Genomic DNA, 15938 nt, shown 5'->3' on the forward strand with positions numbered 1-15938 from the left:
TTTTTGGATCTTAGTTTTAGCAAGTCTAGCCCATGATGGTGATCAAAGCATGGGGTAGCTGAGTGGCTCAGATCATGGCAGCCAGGAAGCAGAGCGAAACATACCCATTTCTTTAGGCTTTGCTCTTTTCCTTTGAGTCTGTCTGATACCTTTCTGTTCTGGGGTAGCCCACACTAGGGGCTGGTCTTCCCTCAGGAAACCTTTGGAGAGGCCCCAGGTACTTTCTCTTAATAACCTTAGACACATCAATCCAACTAAATTGAATTTTAACATTAACAAGCACAGGTACAGATAGTTTAGTGGTACAGTGAGTTCCATGCAAACCAGACAGTCTGGATTTAAGTTCTAAAACTCACATACAGATAGGAGAGAACTCATTTTTTAGTTGTTCTCTGAACTCCAGGAATGTATCCTGGCATGTAAACACCCCCACCATGCAACACAATAATTTTTTTTTTCAAAAAAAATCAACCAGCACAATGTATGGCATTTATGGCATTAAATTCCTATTTCTCTGAGTCCTTTAGCTATCTCAGATTAAGGAACAAGGAACGACATGGTACAAATAACACTAAGCTCCTCAGAATACAAATACAAGACATGTCCACTGTGGTCCAGTGAAATTGCCTTTCTCAAGAGGGCTGTGTGAAAGCAAAGGAATAGCCTCCTGTTTGGATCTGAGTATCTGCTATGTGTTAAGGCCTTGTTCCTTATTGTGCCCCCTGGGAGGGGATGGAGCCTTCAGGAGCTCGGACTCCCTGAGAACTGAGCACCGTGATTCTCCTCTCCCCTCTGTCATTGTCACAAGGGTGTCCACCATAGAGTAGTGGATTTAATCAGCCTTGAACTAACACTTCAAAGCTTCTAGGCAAAACAGACCTTGGCTCTGTTCAAGGTCATTGTATTTTGACTAATACAGTGGGAAATGTAAGGAAGCCAAGTTAGGACTTGTTAGGGTAAGGTAAATAAATGTAAGCTGAGCTTTCAGTTCCTGGATATGAGATAGGAAATGAATCATAAAAGCAAGAAAAGGGGCCAGGGTGGCCAGGAGGAGAGCACTCTGTGTGCAAAAAGAACTTTCAAGCAGCCAAGCACCAGCAGGCTTTTTCCTTTTCTCAGTTACCTAATGCTATCTGGATCAACCCGGTTTTCTATGTTCTTTCTCTCGAGGATGTGTCTGGCTTAGAGGCCTCCAGAGGGCAGGTGTCTAGGTCTATGACTAAAGTTGGCCACTTGTATTGAGACGTACAAAGAAATCTACCGTAAGTTTGTGCCGAGGAAGGCTTCTCGGCAATCGACCTCCCCACACTCACACTGATGACTAGTGGTGTTCACATCCTCACACTGTAAGGTTGGGTCCATGATACATGTTCCCATAGAGGGGCTCAGAAAGAGCCATGGCTTTGCGAGTATAGGACATGGGCTTCGGAAAGTCAGAAAGAGCCATGGCGTGGGCTTTGGAAAGTCAAGGGAACTGCTAAATGTGCGGACACTCATCCCATGCCCTGTCCTCACCACCCAACTGTGAAGCTATTTTGATTTTGGGAATGAGTGGGACTTGTATATAATTAAAAAAACCCATGATGGGTAAGGATTTGGTCTGTGTCCACGTCAAATCATTAGGAATTTTGTTAGCTTCCTTTGGAGCTGCTCCGGCTATTTGGCTGAAGAGAAGTTCTTGAGAAAATGAAGAGGCCCAGGGCATCTTTACTCTGGTCTTTGGTGCCTCTTTAGTGGCTATTCAACCTTTGAGCTTTTCTTCCTCACCGCCACCCATATCTGAAAAGTTGTGATAACAAAATATAAGAATGGCTGCATGTTTTTGTGAAGTTAATTATTTTAAATGAGGGGAGAAAAAAAATCAAACACCTGAGGGGAAAAAATGGCACAGAAATTGGCGAGACAGCATTACGCTGTGCTACAGTTGGTTGCTCCGTGGACCTTTTATTTTTCTCCAGAGTAAGATAAGAGCCATTGAGCTCAAAGGACATGGGCATCCTCTACAGGAAATAGATGGTGTGTGGAGGGGAGAGAGGGCACCCGGCAGTCATTCTTTGAATCCTACAGCTAGTTTCACTTGACTAGGTTAGAGAAGGGCTGTAAAGGGCCAGGAAGCCGAGGTCTGACTGGATGGCTTCCAGCTCCCATCCCGGAGCTCAAGCAAAGCTCAGCTAAGGCACACGTATTTTATGCTTTTCCTGAGGAAAAACTCTGCTTGTTGGTCTCAGGGTTAAGGAGCCTCAGCAAGTTTTTATGGAGACGGTAAAACATTCTCTTCACGATTTCCTCCGTTACTGAAGGAAGCCCAGGAGAGAGAAGCACAGTTCAGGGACTGCCAAGCTGCCAAGCTGGTGGGCTGCGTGAGGTACATGCTGCAAGCACAGCTGCCCTACTTCCCAGACGTGCCTCACAAATGAGTATGTGTGTTTGCACACACAGTCACTCATGTGTGTAAAATGGAAAAGCTAAATCAGGAAAGTGTACATGAGTAATATGCAGGGGCTTTTACTTTGGCCACACAATACAGAGAAATCATTTCATGTGAAGGAGAAAACAGCCACCATGCAAATGGGAGAATCATGAAGGACATAAAATGTCAAGAGTGACATCCTTTCCCCAAACAAGCATCAATTTTAACAATTTTATTTGTAAGAATGACATGGAATTCTCATTGTAGAAAAAAAAGGAGACCATTTATGATCTGAACTCAGCTTGTATTTGACCCTTCATAGCCTGTTGTGTTCATGTGAGAAGCTGCGATTCACAGAGTCGGGTGGATGTTGACACGGGAAAGAATCATATAGTCATTGCCATTTGCTACAATGATTTCCTTTATCTACTGCCTTAGTTGATTGTTTCTCTTTCTAAAAGATGCAGATCTGTTGCCTTTCCGGCTTGTGCATCTCCATAGAAAGCGTAGTGTCATCTTTAAGACACCTTGCCTTGCTCAGACACTTCCAACTCCACACTCAGGACTGTTGTCTGTCTAGATTCTCATTCTTAAATTACAACCATAAGTATCCAAGTGCCATTTTCTATACAATGTATGGTATTAGGTTAAATGGAGATGGAGGAATGCTACTAGTGGGAGAAATAGCCCTGTTTCTCTTGGGTTTGGAGTACCAGTTACTTCCATCTCTATTCTAGAAGAACTAGAAATGGTCTCTTTCTACCTTTCTCCCCGTTGTTCCCTCCCCTGTCCCTTTCTCCTCTACCCTCCGCTGTCCATCAGGCTCTCGTTCTGAGGTTTATAACTACCTCACGGAGCTTCTACATTCAAAAAGCTTTAAGAAAAGCAAACAGCTGCACTTCATTTGAGTTGACAATCTCGTTCAAGGACAAAAACCTAGACACTTACACGTTAGCCTTTTGTTTCCAAACTAGAAAGAAGAGCATATCCACACCCCTGAGCAAGCTATTACCCCCGTGACATGGGAGGGTATGATTCAGGTGCTTAAGCAATAGATATGTGTTCTTTGAGAGCTATGCAAATACACACAAAAATGTTTTATTCATTCTTCAATAAAATGAGTGACAAAGTGGTTCTACTTCATTCTGATGAAGCAGCTCCACCTACTGCACAAAAGATGTATTTTCTGCTTGGTAATTGCACAGTGGAACCTCAATCCCACAGCACCAATCACGGGTGCTTTCATATTAAGGGTAGCAGATACAGAATGACATGTACAAAATATGGAAAATATACAGTAACAATGGGCATATTTTGTTGGTGCCTAAAATGTCATTTATTCTGAGAGTAATGATTATTCCCATGTTCCTATATAATCAATGGTGTGAGAACTAATAGCTTCAGTTGAACCACGGTTCATGTTTCATCCTGAGGTATAAGCAGACCCTTTGTCAAGTGAATCCAGCTGTAATACGCCTCTCTCCACTTTCTCCTTCTCTAGTGTTTTTGTTTCCATTTTCCAATACTAACACTTAAGTCTACAGTATCTTTTGGAAAGATGAAACATAGTATTCTGTTTTACACTGCAGCATTTCTCTCTTTGTGAAGCTGGAGGTCACTCATTATCTTTTTATCCATTCAGATTAGGTCATTCAGTTTATTATATCAACATCAAGTAAATAATAATAAACACAGAGCAGTCCTGATGTGATTCTTTTTTATCCTTATTTATTGTTCTTTCAAGGTCTTAACCTTTCAATTCACCCTGGAAGATGATGACTCTCTTGTCCTGAGAATAGGATAGTAACACAAAACTGACTTGATAATTACTTTTCCCATCTTCCATCACTCATGTTAAGTTGTAATTGTCAACACCCTATTAATTAACTTAGATTTTAATAGAATGTCACAAAAATCCAAAAACTGTATTTATTTCTTAAGCCTTTGTTCTCCAAGTAAGCTGAAATAAGATATACTCTACTCTCACAGCATGTGCCAGGTTCATAAATGTGCAGTTGATACATGTTAGGAACCTAGACATGCAAGCATTCTACTTGTCTTAGCTTTTTGTTTTGGCTGTTAAAAAGGCGACATAGGTGCCAGAGTTGGCTCAGTGGGTAAAGTGTTTGCTGTGCAAAGCTGAAGACCTTACTTTTGACCTAATCTCATCACTCCTTCTTTATTACTTAAAATGTATAAAACAAAATCCAACCAATCAGCACCCAAGCAAAAGGTCAAGCATAATGATATAGAACTATATTCTCAACACTGGAAAGTAGAGAGAAGGGATGGAGCCTGGAGCTCATTGGCCAGAGACTTTAGCCAATGGGTGAGTTCTAGATTCAGTTCCACTATCTCAAATGTAAGATGGGAGCAACAAAGGAAGATGCACGATGTTAACCTCTGTCTTCTATACAGTTACAGAAACACACATAACTGTAAACACATGTGCACACATGTACATGCATTGTTCACACACATACACAGATAATTCTTCTAAAACATTATTTTAAACTCTAGTAATGTCAAAAGTTTGACTTTATCATATATACCTGCATTTAAAAAAACATACTATATTTGGAATAAATTGACAAATGTGGTGTCTGCTAAAAGCTGGCCTGTGCTAATTGCTAGAGATTTGCTTATTAAAATAAATAAATTTCTTTCTGTCACTGCACTTCTTTATTCAAAGTATTCACCACAGTAACAGAATGAAGCTTCACAGAAAGTGACAATCCCATCCTAGCTTCTGGGAAAGCAGAAACACTGAGGAAGCCAACTTTCTTGAGAATAGATGCCCCAAACTAAATTTTCAGAGATGATAAACTGTCAGAAAGGTCAGTATAGAAAAGAAAACATCTAGAGAAAAGAAATTCTTCAAAGCCCCTGGGGTGAGAAAGTAGGGCAAGGCAGGGGGACATTTTCAGACACGTAGAACTCAGCATCACAAACAATTTTCTAGAGTGATCTGGGACAGATGTGCCGAGGTCCCATCATGGAGGATTCGTTGGGGATTTAGATTTATTCTACATGTAGTGGTTATGCTTGGTTGGCTTTTGTTGCTTTATGTATTTTAAGTAAAGAAGAGGGAACAATGAAACAGAACTCAGACTGATGAGAAAGCTCCCATCTACACTACAGAGGAAGGGCATGAGGCGAGGATGAAAGAAGCAGGAAGGGAGTAAGCTAGGGAGAGACCAGGAATGGAGCCTTGGGATACAAGTGCATGCTGGACAGAACAAGGAGAGGTTGATATCCCTTGCGCCACTACAGAAGAAGAGTTGATTCGATGGTCAAGTTTCTAGGAAATGTTTGGGAGAAATCCTGCAAAATATTTGTCTCCAGCATAGAGAGCAATGGATGCATCATTTACAGACAGACAGGGAGTGCCCACATTAGCGAAGAATAAAGCAAGAAGGCAACCTATGGCCACATCTGACACACATCTAGGTGAAATGACCCAACAGGAGACTGGCTAGAAACTTTTGAGTTCATGGAAGTCACTGGACTTAGGGATTCTTCAACTCTAATCTTCATAGCTTTTTGATATGATGTACAGGTTTGTCAAAAATAGCGGTTCTCTACTCAGAGACTGTTTCTCATCTGCCCCACTGTTCTTGCTCCACAACCCGCACCGCAGAGGACTGGTATGAACAGCTGCAGCCACTCATTCTTACCCTGAAGGAGTGCATGGGAGAAGTGGTGAGCCGAGCAAAGCAATCCCTGACGTTTGTGCTACTCCAGGAACTAGCCTACAGCCTGCCCCAGTGTCTGATGCTGACTCTGAGAAGAGATATCGTCTTCAGTCAGGCGGTGGGTGCCCACTGTTGTTTGTATAGACCACTGTTGAACTACTAACATCCCATCCTTGATGGAGATAGAGCTCTCTGCGGGGTTGTATTTTTAAAGATCCTTTCTGAAATTCTGGTACTCTGTTTTGTGAACTAATAAGCTCAGTACATCATAAACAGTTTCTGAATGTTTGGTACTTCTTTGTGAAAAGATACAGCTCAATATGAAATGTATATTTTGCCTGAACAGTGGATGGAATCTGTGAGGAAGGGATAATGTGGCCTGGTATCATTCCCGGGACAGCCTATGGGTGAAAAGGAAGGGAATGCCCCCTCACACTACAGTTGATGGCCAAGAATTCATAAATCTCAACAAATGGTTTTACATTAATCACTTCTTCCATTTATAAAAGAAGTTTGGAAGGACCCAAGACTTGTTCATAAGAGTTTGCAAGATCACCCCCTTTGTCTGTACCCAACCCTAATCATGACTCGAAGACCAGATCTACCACCAGGGCAGGGCTCTCTGCTTCTCCTTTATTCCCATCTTTGCACCCCACAAGTTGATTTCAGAGGTCAAAGACATGGAGAGAAGAAGATAGCAATGCTTCGCTTTGTAAGCAGTCCATGCGAAGATGATATTTTAACCAATCACCCCCACTGCCTGTATATTATGCCATTAGTGGTCCAGTGACAGATGTAGTGAACCAGGCATGACACTCTCCCTTAATTCTTCTCATTCATGATGTATGCCCTTTAGTGACTTTAGTCATGTGCAAAAAAAAAAAAAAAACAATAGCACAATTTGAAGTTTTTAAGGAAGTGCTATGGTTATAGACTGTAGACAAACAATTCAAAGACTTCCTCTTGACTCTAGGATCCATTTATCTAACTCTGGCATCCTATCAATTCTGTCTTCCCATGCCCTTGGACAGTGCCACCCCAGATCGAAGGCCATCAGTTTATTTTAATAAATATGTGCAAATTCTGGCAGCTTTGCTATATACACTTGAGAAGTTTTCATTAAGTCTGCGATGTCTAAAAAAGTCTGAAGACATTTAAAACCTGGGGTGATAAGTTGGATCACTGCAGTGAATCTTTTGAATGATTTCTTTCTTAGCTTGCTGGATTGGTCTGTGGCTTTATCATCAAACTACATACAAGTTTGCATGACGCTGACTTCCTACAGCAGCTTCACACGGTGGGCTTGATTGTTCAGTATGAAGGACTGCTGAGTACCTACAGTAAGTGTTGCACGGCTTCAAATTAAGATCTTATTGCTATTTACAGTGATAACACATGGTTTTTCAGAGAAGAGCAAAAATACAAGGTGAACCTACTCTGTGCCCAGTATGACAGAAGTAAGGCGACTTATACATTTAGTCCTCATTCACCCTTGGAATTTCCTTTGGATTCACATTACATTTTGAAAATAGAACTGTGGATTATTTCAAAGTGGACTCGATGACAACATTGGTCTCGATGGCTGAATTTGAAACACACAACAGCTTCAAGTTTACTGCTGAGGTGCTCAGTGCAGGAACCCTATGTGTTTATGGGGAGCTTGAAATGCATCTAGCCCAAATCAGTTTGTACTAGACATTAACATCAGATTTCAAAGACTGGTGAAGACAACTTTTTATATTAGCTATTAAGAAGTTTATATTGTTTTATATTTGAATTTTTAATTTGTATATATTGGAATTATATACAGTATATTGATAAAATAATGTTGCTTTGTTCCATTTTATTATTTTATAAAGGAATGAAGATACACACACACACACACACACACACACACACACACACATATATATATGTATTCATTCTACTCCTATTGGATTGTGCTAATCTAGAATATTCATATGGCTCTACGCTATATTATTCAGAGTTTGAAGACAAAATTAGCATTAGATAATTTGTCAATTGATGAAATGATCATTGCAGGTTTCTCTATTCTTAAAAAAAGTAAAAATTAAACAACAATCCTGTCAATAAAAAGATGTCTAAATGATATTTTGCTTCGTAAAAGACTTAGAAACCTCTCTGTAGCCTTCTAACAAAGGCGAGCGTTCTTCTCTTGAAGGGAACATGAGTGGCTGGAGTCCATTGGCTTCGCTCGTATTTCACTGATGAAAACCCTCCCAGCTAATCAGGGAAAGTGTGCTGAGTGGACTCATGCATTCAGAAACTCACTCACTAAACTAGAAAAAAATGCCAGCAGCGGGGCACAGCAGCAAGCAGCATTGTATTTTAATAGTCTGTTTGTAACGAAGCGCCTTTCTCCCTGTGTAGGCGATGAAATCGGAATGCTGGAGGACATGGCCGTGGGCATTTCAGATTTGAGGAAAGTTGCCTTTAAAATAACCGAAGCCAAGTCCAACGACGTCTTGCCTGTTCTCACAGGAAGGCGGTGAGTGGTGCCCATGCGCAGAGCCCTAACCTTGTCACCCACACAGTGTTTTCTGAGCAAGTTTTCTTGGATATCTCAGGTTGTGTTTGGGGGTTTCTATTTCATTTTCCTCTTTTTGGGGGGGGGGGGGGGGGGGTGGGAAATAAATGTAGATGGTAGTATATAATAAGGTCTTGAAAATCTCCTCGACGTCTCACAGGTGTTTTAAAGTGGTCAGGAAGATAGACATGATAACGCTGGTGAGAGATAAGAAAGCTGAAGGCGCCGTGGCAGCTGAGGACGGCTTCTCCTCCTCAGGGCCTAGCGCAAAGAGCTGGGTGTTTTTACTTAAGCGGGAATTGCTCAGCTAATAGCTTCATAATTCTTGAGATGGCTTGAAATTAAATTCGGTTAAAAGCAGTAACATGTTAAGAAGGATATATTCTTATGTCGGGTGCATGCTCCACCGTTTTTCTTGATTATTTTTGACAATTCACTTTCCGACTGTGAGATTTCCGAGAAGGGTTTTAAATAAATACCTTCTAAGGTCAGAATATGACAGGCAAAGTATGAGATATTAAAAAAAAATTATGACGGGTGAACCTGGGCCCAGGGGTCCTGCTCAAACTATGGCACCAGCCAAGGACAATACCGGCAGTAAACTTCGAACCCCTACCAGATCCAGCCAACGGACAGGACATTCTCTGCCGTTGAGTGGAGAATGGGCTCTGAGTTTCACACGAACTCTGGTGCCCCATATTTGACCACGTCCTCTGGATGAGGAGGCCTGGTGGCACTCAGAGGAAGGATAGCAGGCTACCAAGAAGAGACTTGATACCCTATGAGCATTTACAGGGGAAGTGGCCCCCCTCAGTCACAGTCATAGGGGAAGGGAGTAAGGGGAAAATGGGAGGGAGGGAGGAGTGGCAGGATACAAGGGATGGGATAACCATTGAAATGTAATATGAATAAATTAATAAAATATATTTTTTAAAAGATGGAGTGTAAAAAAGACTTCTACTAGAAGAATCGTACTATGTAAAAAGGTTTCAATCAGAAGTCATGCGGATCTTAATTGATCTGGTGTTAGCACCTTTAAGTACTATGTGAAATTTGAATTTTGAAATAGTCTTAGATTTCAATGTAAATGTGTGTTAGAGAAAGATGTAGAAGAGACAAAGTGAATATACAATAATTATTTAGAATTATATATTAAAGATGCACACAAAAACAGCCAGTTTCTCATAAGTAGTAAACACACACACACACACACACACACACACACACACACACACACACACACAGAGCCCATGAAAGTCAATGTCTCATCTGAATATTAATGCATCCTTTGCTTTTCACTGGAGGGAAAATGGATGGAAAATGTTCAGAAACACACCTGGAAGGTAGCACAGCTCTGTACACTATTCTGAGGTTTATTGTCACACATGACAAGCTGATGCTTGCCCCACAATTCATCGGAGAAGTTTACCAGGCTATTTGAGCAAACAAAGAGAAGAGTCTTCATGCTGGAGACATTCTTCAAGCTGTGTTTATGTTCCGAACATGTCAAAGCTTGATTCCAGAAAGACAGAAAAAATAATACATCTGGGTAAATGCTCTCTGCATTTAAATAGCTGAGTCACCTCGAACAGCTGTTGTGTCGGGTGGCTTAGCTTGCACACCAGGCTCGGAGACCTTGGTTTGATCATTGGCTCAGAACTCGGCCTGGGTTCTATCACCACCAGTGTATGTTTGTGTGTCCCTGCCCATGCATGTGTGTGTGTTTGTATATATGTGTCTGTATGTGTGTATTACTTTTCTTCAGCTTTGGTAAAATACCCCTACAAAACTATAGGTAACAAGGTAGGCAAGACAAGGCTTATTTCGTTTTACAATTCTGGAGAGGAGCCAGCCCAACATGGCAGAGAAGGCAAGGCAGCCATTTAATCAGAGTACAGGGACACAGAAAGCTAACTGGAAGTGGGACCCACTACAACATCCTCAAGCCAGACTCCAGGGACCCACTTCCTCCAGCAAGGCTTTGTAATGGTCCCATCACCTTCCAGACAGCACCACCAGCTGGGAACCACCCACGTGCTTGCACGGACCCTTGCGTACACACACGTTTAAAAGAAATCACTAAGAACGTTAAAAGTAAAGCCACAAACTGAGAGAAAACATATACAAATCATATATTTTTAAAGCCCTTGTTCTTAAAATATACTAAAGCATTTCATATCTCAATAATAATTAAAAATATAATTTAAAAACTAACAAAAACGTACATAGAGATAAATAATAGCAAGCATATGAAACCATACTCAGTACTTCCAGTCAATGACGGGAGAATGGAAACTACCCATTCATAATATTACTCACACTAAAGTCATCAATATCAAAGTTTCACGTAATAGCAAATGTTGCTAAAGAAGAAGAAATCCTGAGAGTTTCATCCATTGCTGATAGGATGAAAAAATAGAGCACCCTAATTGGTTAGTGGACACCAAGTTGTGTAAGTACCAGCAACTGGACTGAGCAGGATACACACACACACACACACACACACACATATGTCACGTGGCCATTAGACTGAGCAGGATATATAAATATATATGTGTGTGTATGTAAAACATGGCCATTAATTTTAGAAGAATAACGGGAATATGAGGACTTGGAAGAAGGCTAGGAAAAAAGGGAAAGAGGAAATGACGTAATTATATTTTAATTTAAAATAAAGTAAACTGCTAATCAGTTTCTTTAAAATTCAAATATAAACTTACATTATGATTCTTAAGTATATATATATACACAAGAGGAAATGAAGCACTTGGCAACTCCACAAGCTTTTACCTGAATATTCCCCATGAGTCCCTACACAATAAAAATATTATGTATAATCTGTACACTCATGAATGCATGAAAAAAGTGCACAAAGATGCTAAAGCATGTTTAGTAATGCACATTACCAAAGCTTGCGGCAAAATGGATGACTTATAAACATGAACTGACTCACTCGTGTCAAATATTCTTGAAGGAGTGAAAATAAGTATCAGCCTATTAGAAATGAAGCTAAAGCAAGTAAACATAAAAATGTACAATGTCCACCTTTTGAAGGTGCCGCCAATGTTCCTGGCTGCAGGCTCAAGAAAAACAAAATAAAAAACAAAACAAAACCCACTGATCTACAATTGAACCCATTGATAATTAAGTCTATGATCAATACTGTTTAGCAAAATGTTTTACTGGAAAGTTTGAAACGTTTGTCAAAAGGAGATTCATTCTGTGTCTTGTTCTTTCCCCAATGTATGGAATATGATCCTGCCTACTCCACACACTCCTGAAAGTCCATGGCTTTCTCTAGTTCTTACGCTAAATCCTTTACAGGTCTACACTCAAGTCTTTCATGCATCAGATAATAAGTGTAGCAAGGGCCAAGAGCTGTTTCTACTGAGCTTGTTTTATGGGTTCTAAATTTCCAACATTGTATAGTTAGAATAATTTTTCATGAAAATTTCCAATGAATATGTTTCTGCTTTGTGCCAATTTTTCAAAAGAATCACAAACACGCAATATGTAATTAAACAGAGGTAGTTTTTAATTACATACTAAGTAATTAAAATATTTTAATTCCATTTGGCCATCACAAATAGGGAGGTTCATCCATCTGACTAGACCAAAAGACACATTTGTGCCACTCACTTCCCTCATCAGCATGACTGTGTACCTCAAGAGGAGTCTCTTGAAGGAGAGCAGGCTTATTTGGATTCCTTAGCTGACCTAAGGTGGTCTCTTGGGAGACGGAGGTGTGGTTTTGAGTGGCTCCATGATGCAGAGCCTCTGACTGTGACTGTCACATCTCTGTGGACCAGATGCAGGGATACACCATAAGCATGAAGTGTCCTAACCCAAAGACAGTGGATCCATCCTCTAACTACCCTGCCTCCAAAACAACCACCACTCTCTGGGGACCAACTAAAACACCACAGTGTGTGTAGGACAGTTCACATTTCAATCATAATTTTATTTACTGCTTTGTTTATTAACCCTCATCATATTGAAAAGCCCATCATTATATCCATTTTCCATATTTGGAGATTGATCTGGTCTTTTTTAAATTAAATACTTTTTACATATACATTTTTATTACTGCACATATATATATACAATAGACTACCTATAGCAATAGTAAGTGGAAACAGACAAGGCTACCAATGTGGTTGACAAGGAGGTCTTCAAAAATGAGCTAAACATCCTCCCTTTCCTCCAGAATCCAGAGCGACGATGAGAACGTCAACACACACATACTTTCATTGTACACGCCGTGCATTTTTAAAAATGAAATCTGTGCTTATTCCCTCAGCGAGTGAACAATAAAAAGATAGCACATAACCAACAGAAGCCTGTCAGTGTTGTATTCCAACCCATCTATTGATGTTCCTGCCTCCCAACGAACCAAGATCAACCTAAAGCAAATCAGTACCTTTTTTTTTTTTTTTTTTTTTTTTTTTTTTTTGCTCTGTACTTTGTTGTCTGCAGGGAACACTATGTGGTGGAGGTCAAGCTTCCTGCAATGGAATTTGAGTCTCTCCCTCTGCAGATTAAAGAAGGCCAGTTGCTTCACGTGTATCCAGTTCTGTTTAATGTTGGAATCAATGAGCAGCAGACCCTGGCTGAGAGGTAAGCTTCATAGGGAGACACTGCTCTCTGCTCTTAGTGGATACCAAGAAATGCCATAGGCCCTGCTTATAGAATGGAGATGGATGCGCAGGTAGCATTTCCCTTTCAATTAACACACCGGCAAGTCACTACTCATAACAAACTGAACTGTACAGATGAAGGAATCATGCCCCTAATTAGATTTAAATGTATCAAAACCTTGAGAAATATATTGATGTCGGTAGGGCGATCTATACACAGCCCATGAGTGTGGCCTAGAGAGTGGGCTCCGACTCACCCATTTACAGAGTTTTAAAGAGCTAGTTAGAATTTCGAAGGACAAGTTAGCATCTAGACTAGACTAGTTTTTATTGTCTGTGTCAATTCTAACTACGCCGCACGTCACTTCGTTTTGAAAGCATTCATCTTTTCTTTATCTCCCTTGTAAATTAAAAATGCATCTTTAATTACCTGTAAACCGTATAAGAGCGACAGGATTTTTAGAAAAGTGATGAAAGTATAAAACAAGAGGAAATGCTGAAGGAAGCAGGGAAGACCGTTTGCTTAGCTCTCTGACACCAGCAACCTACGGATCCAGGCAAATCACTTCCTCTCTGTTCTTTGATGCCTTGTTTTTCTGGCTTAGAATTTTGGTCTTCTCTGGGCAACTTTTTTATGTGACATATACTGCAAAATCCTAAACATTTTATTCAATATTTATTCCAAATCGTACCTTTCGTGTGACCGTCCTTACATAAACAAATGCTACTTGTATTAAGTAACTTTGACTAGCGTAAAGATAGAAGACTAGACAGCTTAAAAGACTACAATTCATTCCTCACAGTAAAGAGACTGGGAATACATGAGCCAGTTCCGCTCACTTCCTCTGGCTTCTGGTGAACTCTTTCCCTGTGTAACCACGTGACCCCTTCTTCATGTGTGCAAGGGAGAGGCAGAGATATTTGGTATCACATCCTGTGAGGACACTAATCCTATGGGGTTAGAGCCCCGCCTCATTTCAACATTTAACCTCAGCTGTTTCCTCCAAGTCCACAGCAGTAAGGATAGACACCCTGGAGGTTGTGGTCTGTACATGTGAGCTTTGTGAGAACACACGCCACTAGTCCAGTAATCCTCCAGTTACTTACACTATCTGGCAAAGTCGGAGAATGCTAAGGAAACTCTCCTGTGTATTTTCCAGATACTGTCTCCTTGTTCTTCAGGTACTGCTGACATAGATGCAGACCATAAGTTCTGCCAGGCACTGCTTGCCTTGACAGGTGATAGGACATAGGGAGAAATGTCTATCATGTTGTGGAGAAAGTACGTCAGCAAATATCACAGGGAATTTGGGTCATGAAGTAACCAGAGATGCTGAAGAGACAAAACTAATGAAGAAAGCATGTGGTTCCAACGTAGAGATTTTCCTATAGGGAAGTGATTCTCAAACTGGAAGTCAAGACCTCTCTGAAGGTTGCATATCAGATGTCCTGAATATCAGATATTTACACAGCAGTTTATAACGGTACCAAAGTTACAAATAATTTTATGGCTGGGAGTCTCCGTAGCATGAAGTGCTGTATTAATGGGTCACAGCATTAAGAAGGTTGAGAGCCACTGTTGTAGGGGAAGTTGCCCTTCACAGGCTTTGAAGGATGGATAGGAATTTCGCAAGCTGACATGAAAGATAAGATGGTTAGTCAGAGGAAGATAACATGGGGGAAATCTCATGGACATTATAATGCTTAGGTGAAGGAGAGTGGCATGCCAAGTGTCTTCCCAAGCATATGTAGGAGTAAGATGCTGCACTAATGGGACTAGCCCTGTTTTTTATAGAGAGATGAGAAACACAAGTTTAGTGACTTGATCCAATGAAATATGTGCTAGATTAATTCTTCTAACATTTATCTTATTGTTCAGGGGGCTGTGTGATATTAATTAACATTTGCTGATTGAAGAACTGTTCTAGGAATATGTTAAAAGATAGGTGGAAAGGGAAAGAGAAGCTGGAGACATATCACTGTTGTGTCTGGAGATCTCTGAGAGAAAATACCTGGTAGGGAGAGCAAACATTTGAAAACTCCAGTAAATAATAAATGAAGTGGGAGAAAGAGGAAATCCTAATGCTACTTAGATTTAGAGTTTGTGGTAGAAGTCGGAAGCAGGTTTAGGAATAATCAATAGAAGAAAATGATTCCATTTGTGGTCTGGAAGAAAGGAGTAAATCTACACTGAGGTTTCAATTGACACCTAGGAAAACTATATGCAGATTTGGATGGAGGTACAATATTGGAAGCACCACTCTGTAGAGAGACAGACTTTAAGTATAGATTTACAACATACTCAAAGAGGAGACAACTCAATGGAATACAAGGACAAACTGTGTGGCGAGGGAGGGCAAGAAGAGCACCAGGACACAGCTGTGGGCTCACGCTGAATGTTTCAGCGAAGTGCTCCCTGGGAGGCTATAGGGCTACGTGGGCAGGATGGCATCTACCCCAGCCCCCAGACACAAGCTTCTAGAACCTGGGCATGATCATGGTTAGGGGACTGAGGATGGAGACAGATGGAGGGGCTTCCTCTGTGTGCTGTGTGCTGAGATGCAGTCTTGCAGAAGATGTGTAGAGGATGTTAGGACAAAATATTGTCATCTGTTCGGAAGAACAAGATGGGCTGTATTACCTTGGGC

General features: G+C 40.8%; 1 protein-coding gene across 3 annotated transcripts in view; it reads left to right on the top strand.

Moving 5' to 3' along the window:
- Window positions 1-15938, top strand: part of Inpp4b (inositol polyphosphate-4-phosphatase type II B) — a 345013-nt gene that overhangs the window by 259573 nt on the left and 69502 nt on the right. For all 3 annotated transcript variants that reach the window (XM_051169166.1, XM_051169164.1, XM_051169165.1), the window contains 4 exons: window positions 6051-6223; window positions 7322-7445; window positions 8497-8614; window positions 13130-13270. In XM_051169166.1, the coding sequence (XP_051025123.1) occupies window positions 6051-6223; window positions 7322-7445; window positions 8497-8614; window positions 13130-13270 (556 nt within the window). The remainder of the gene's footprint in view (window positions 1-6050; window positions 6224-7321; window positions 7446-8496; window positions 8615-13129; window positions 13271-15938) is intronic.

The sequence above is a fragment of the Acomys russatus genome, chromosome 26 (assembly GCF_903995435.1).
Source record: "Acomys russatus chromosome 26, mAcoRus1.1, whole genome shotgun sequence".
In the NCBI taxonomy this organism is placed as follows: Eukaryota; Metazoa; Chordata; class Mammalia; order Rodentia; family Muridae; genus Acomys; species Acomys russatus.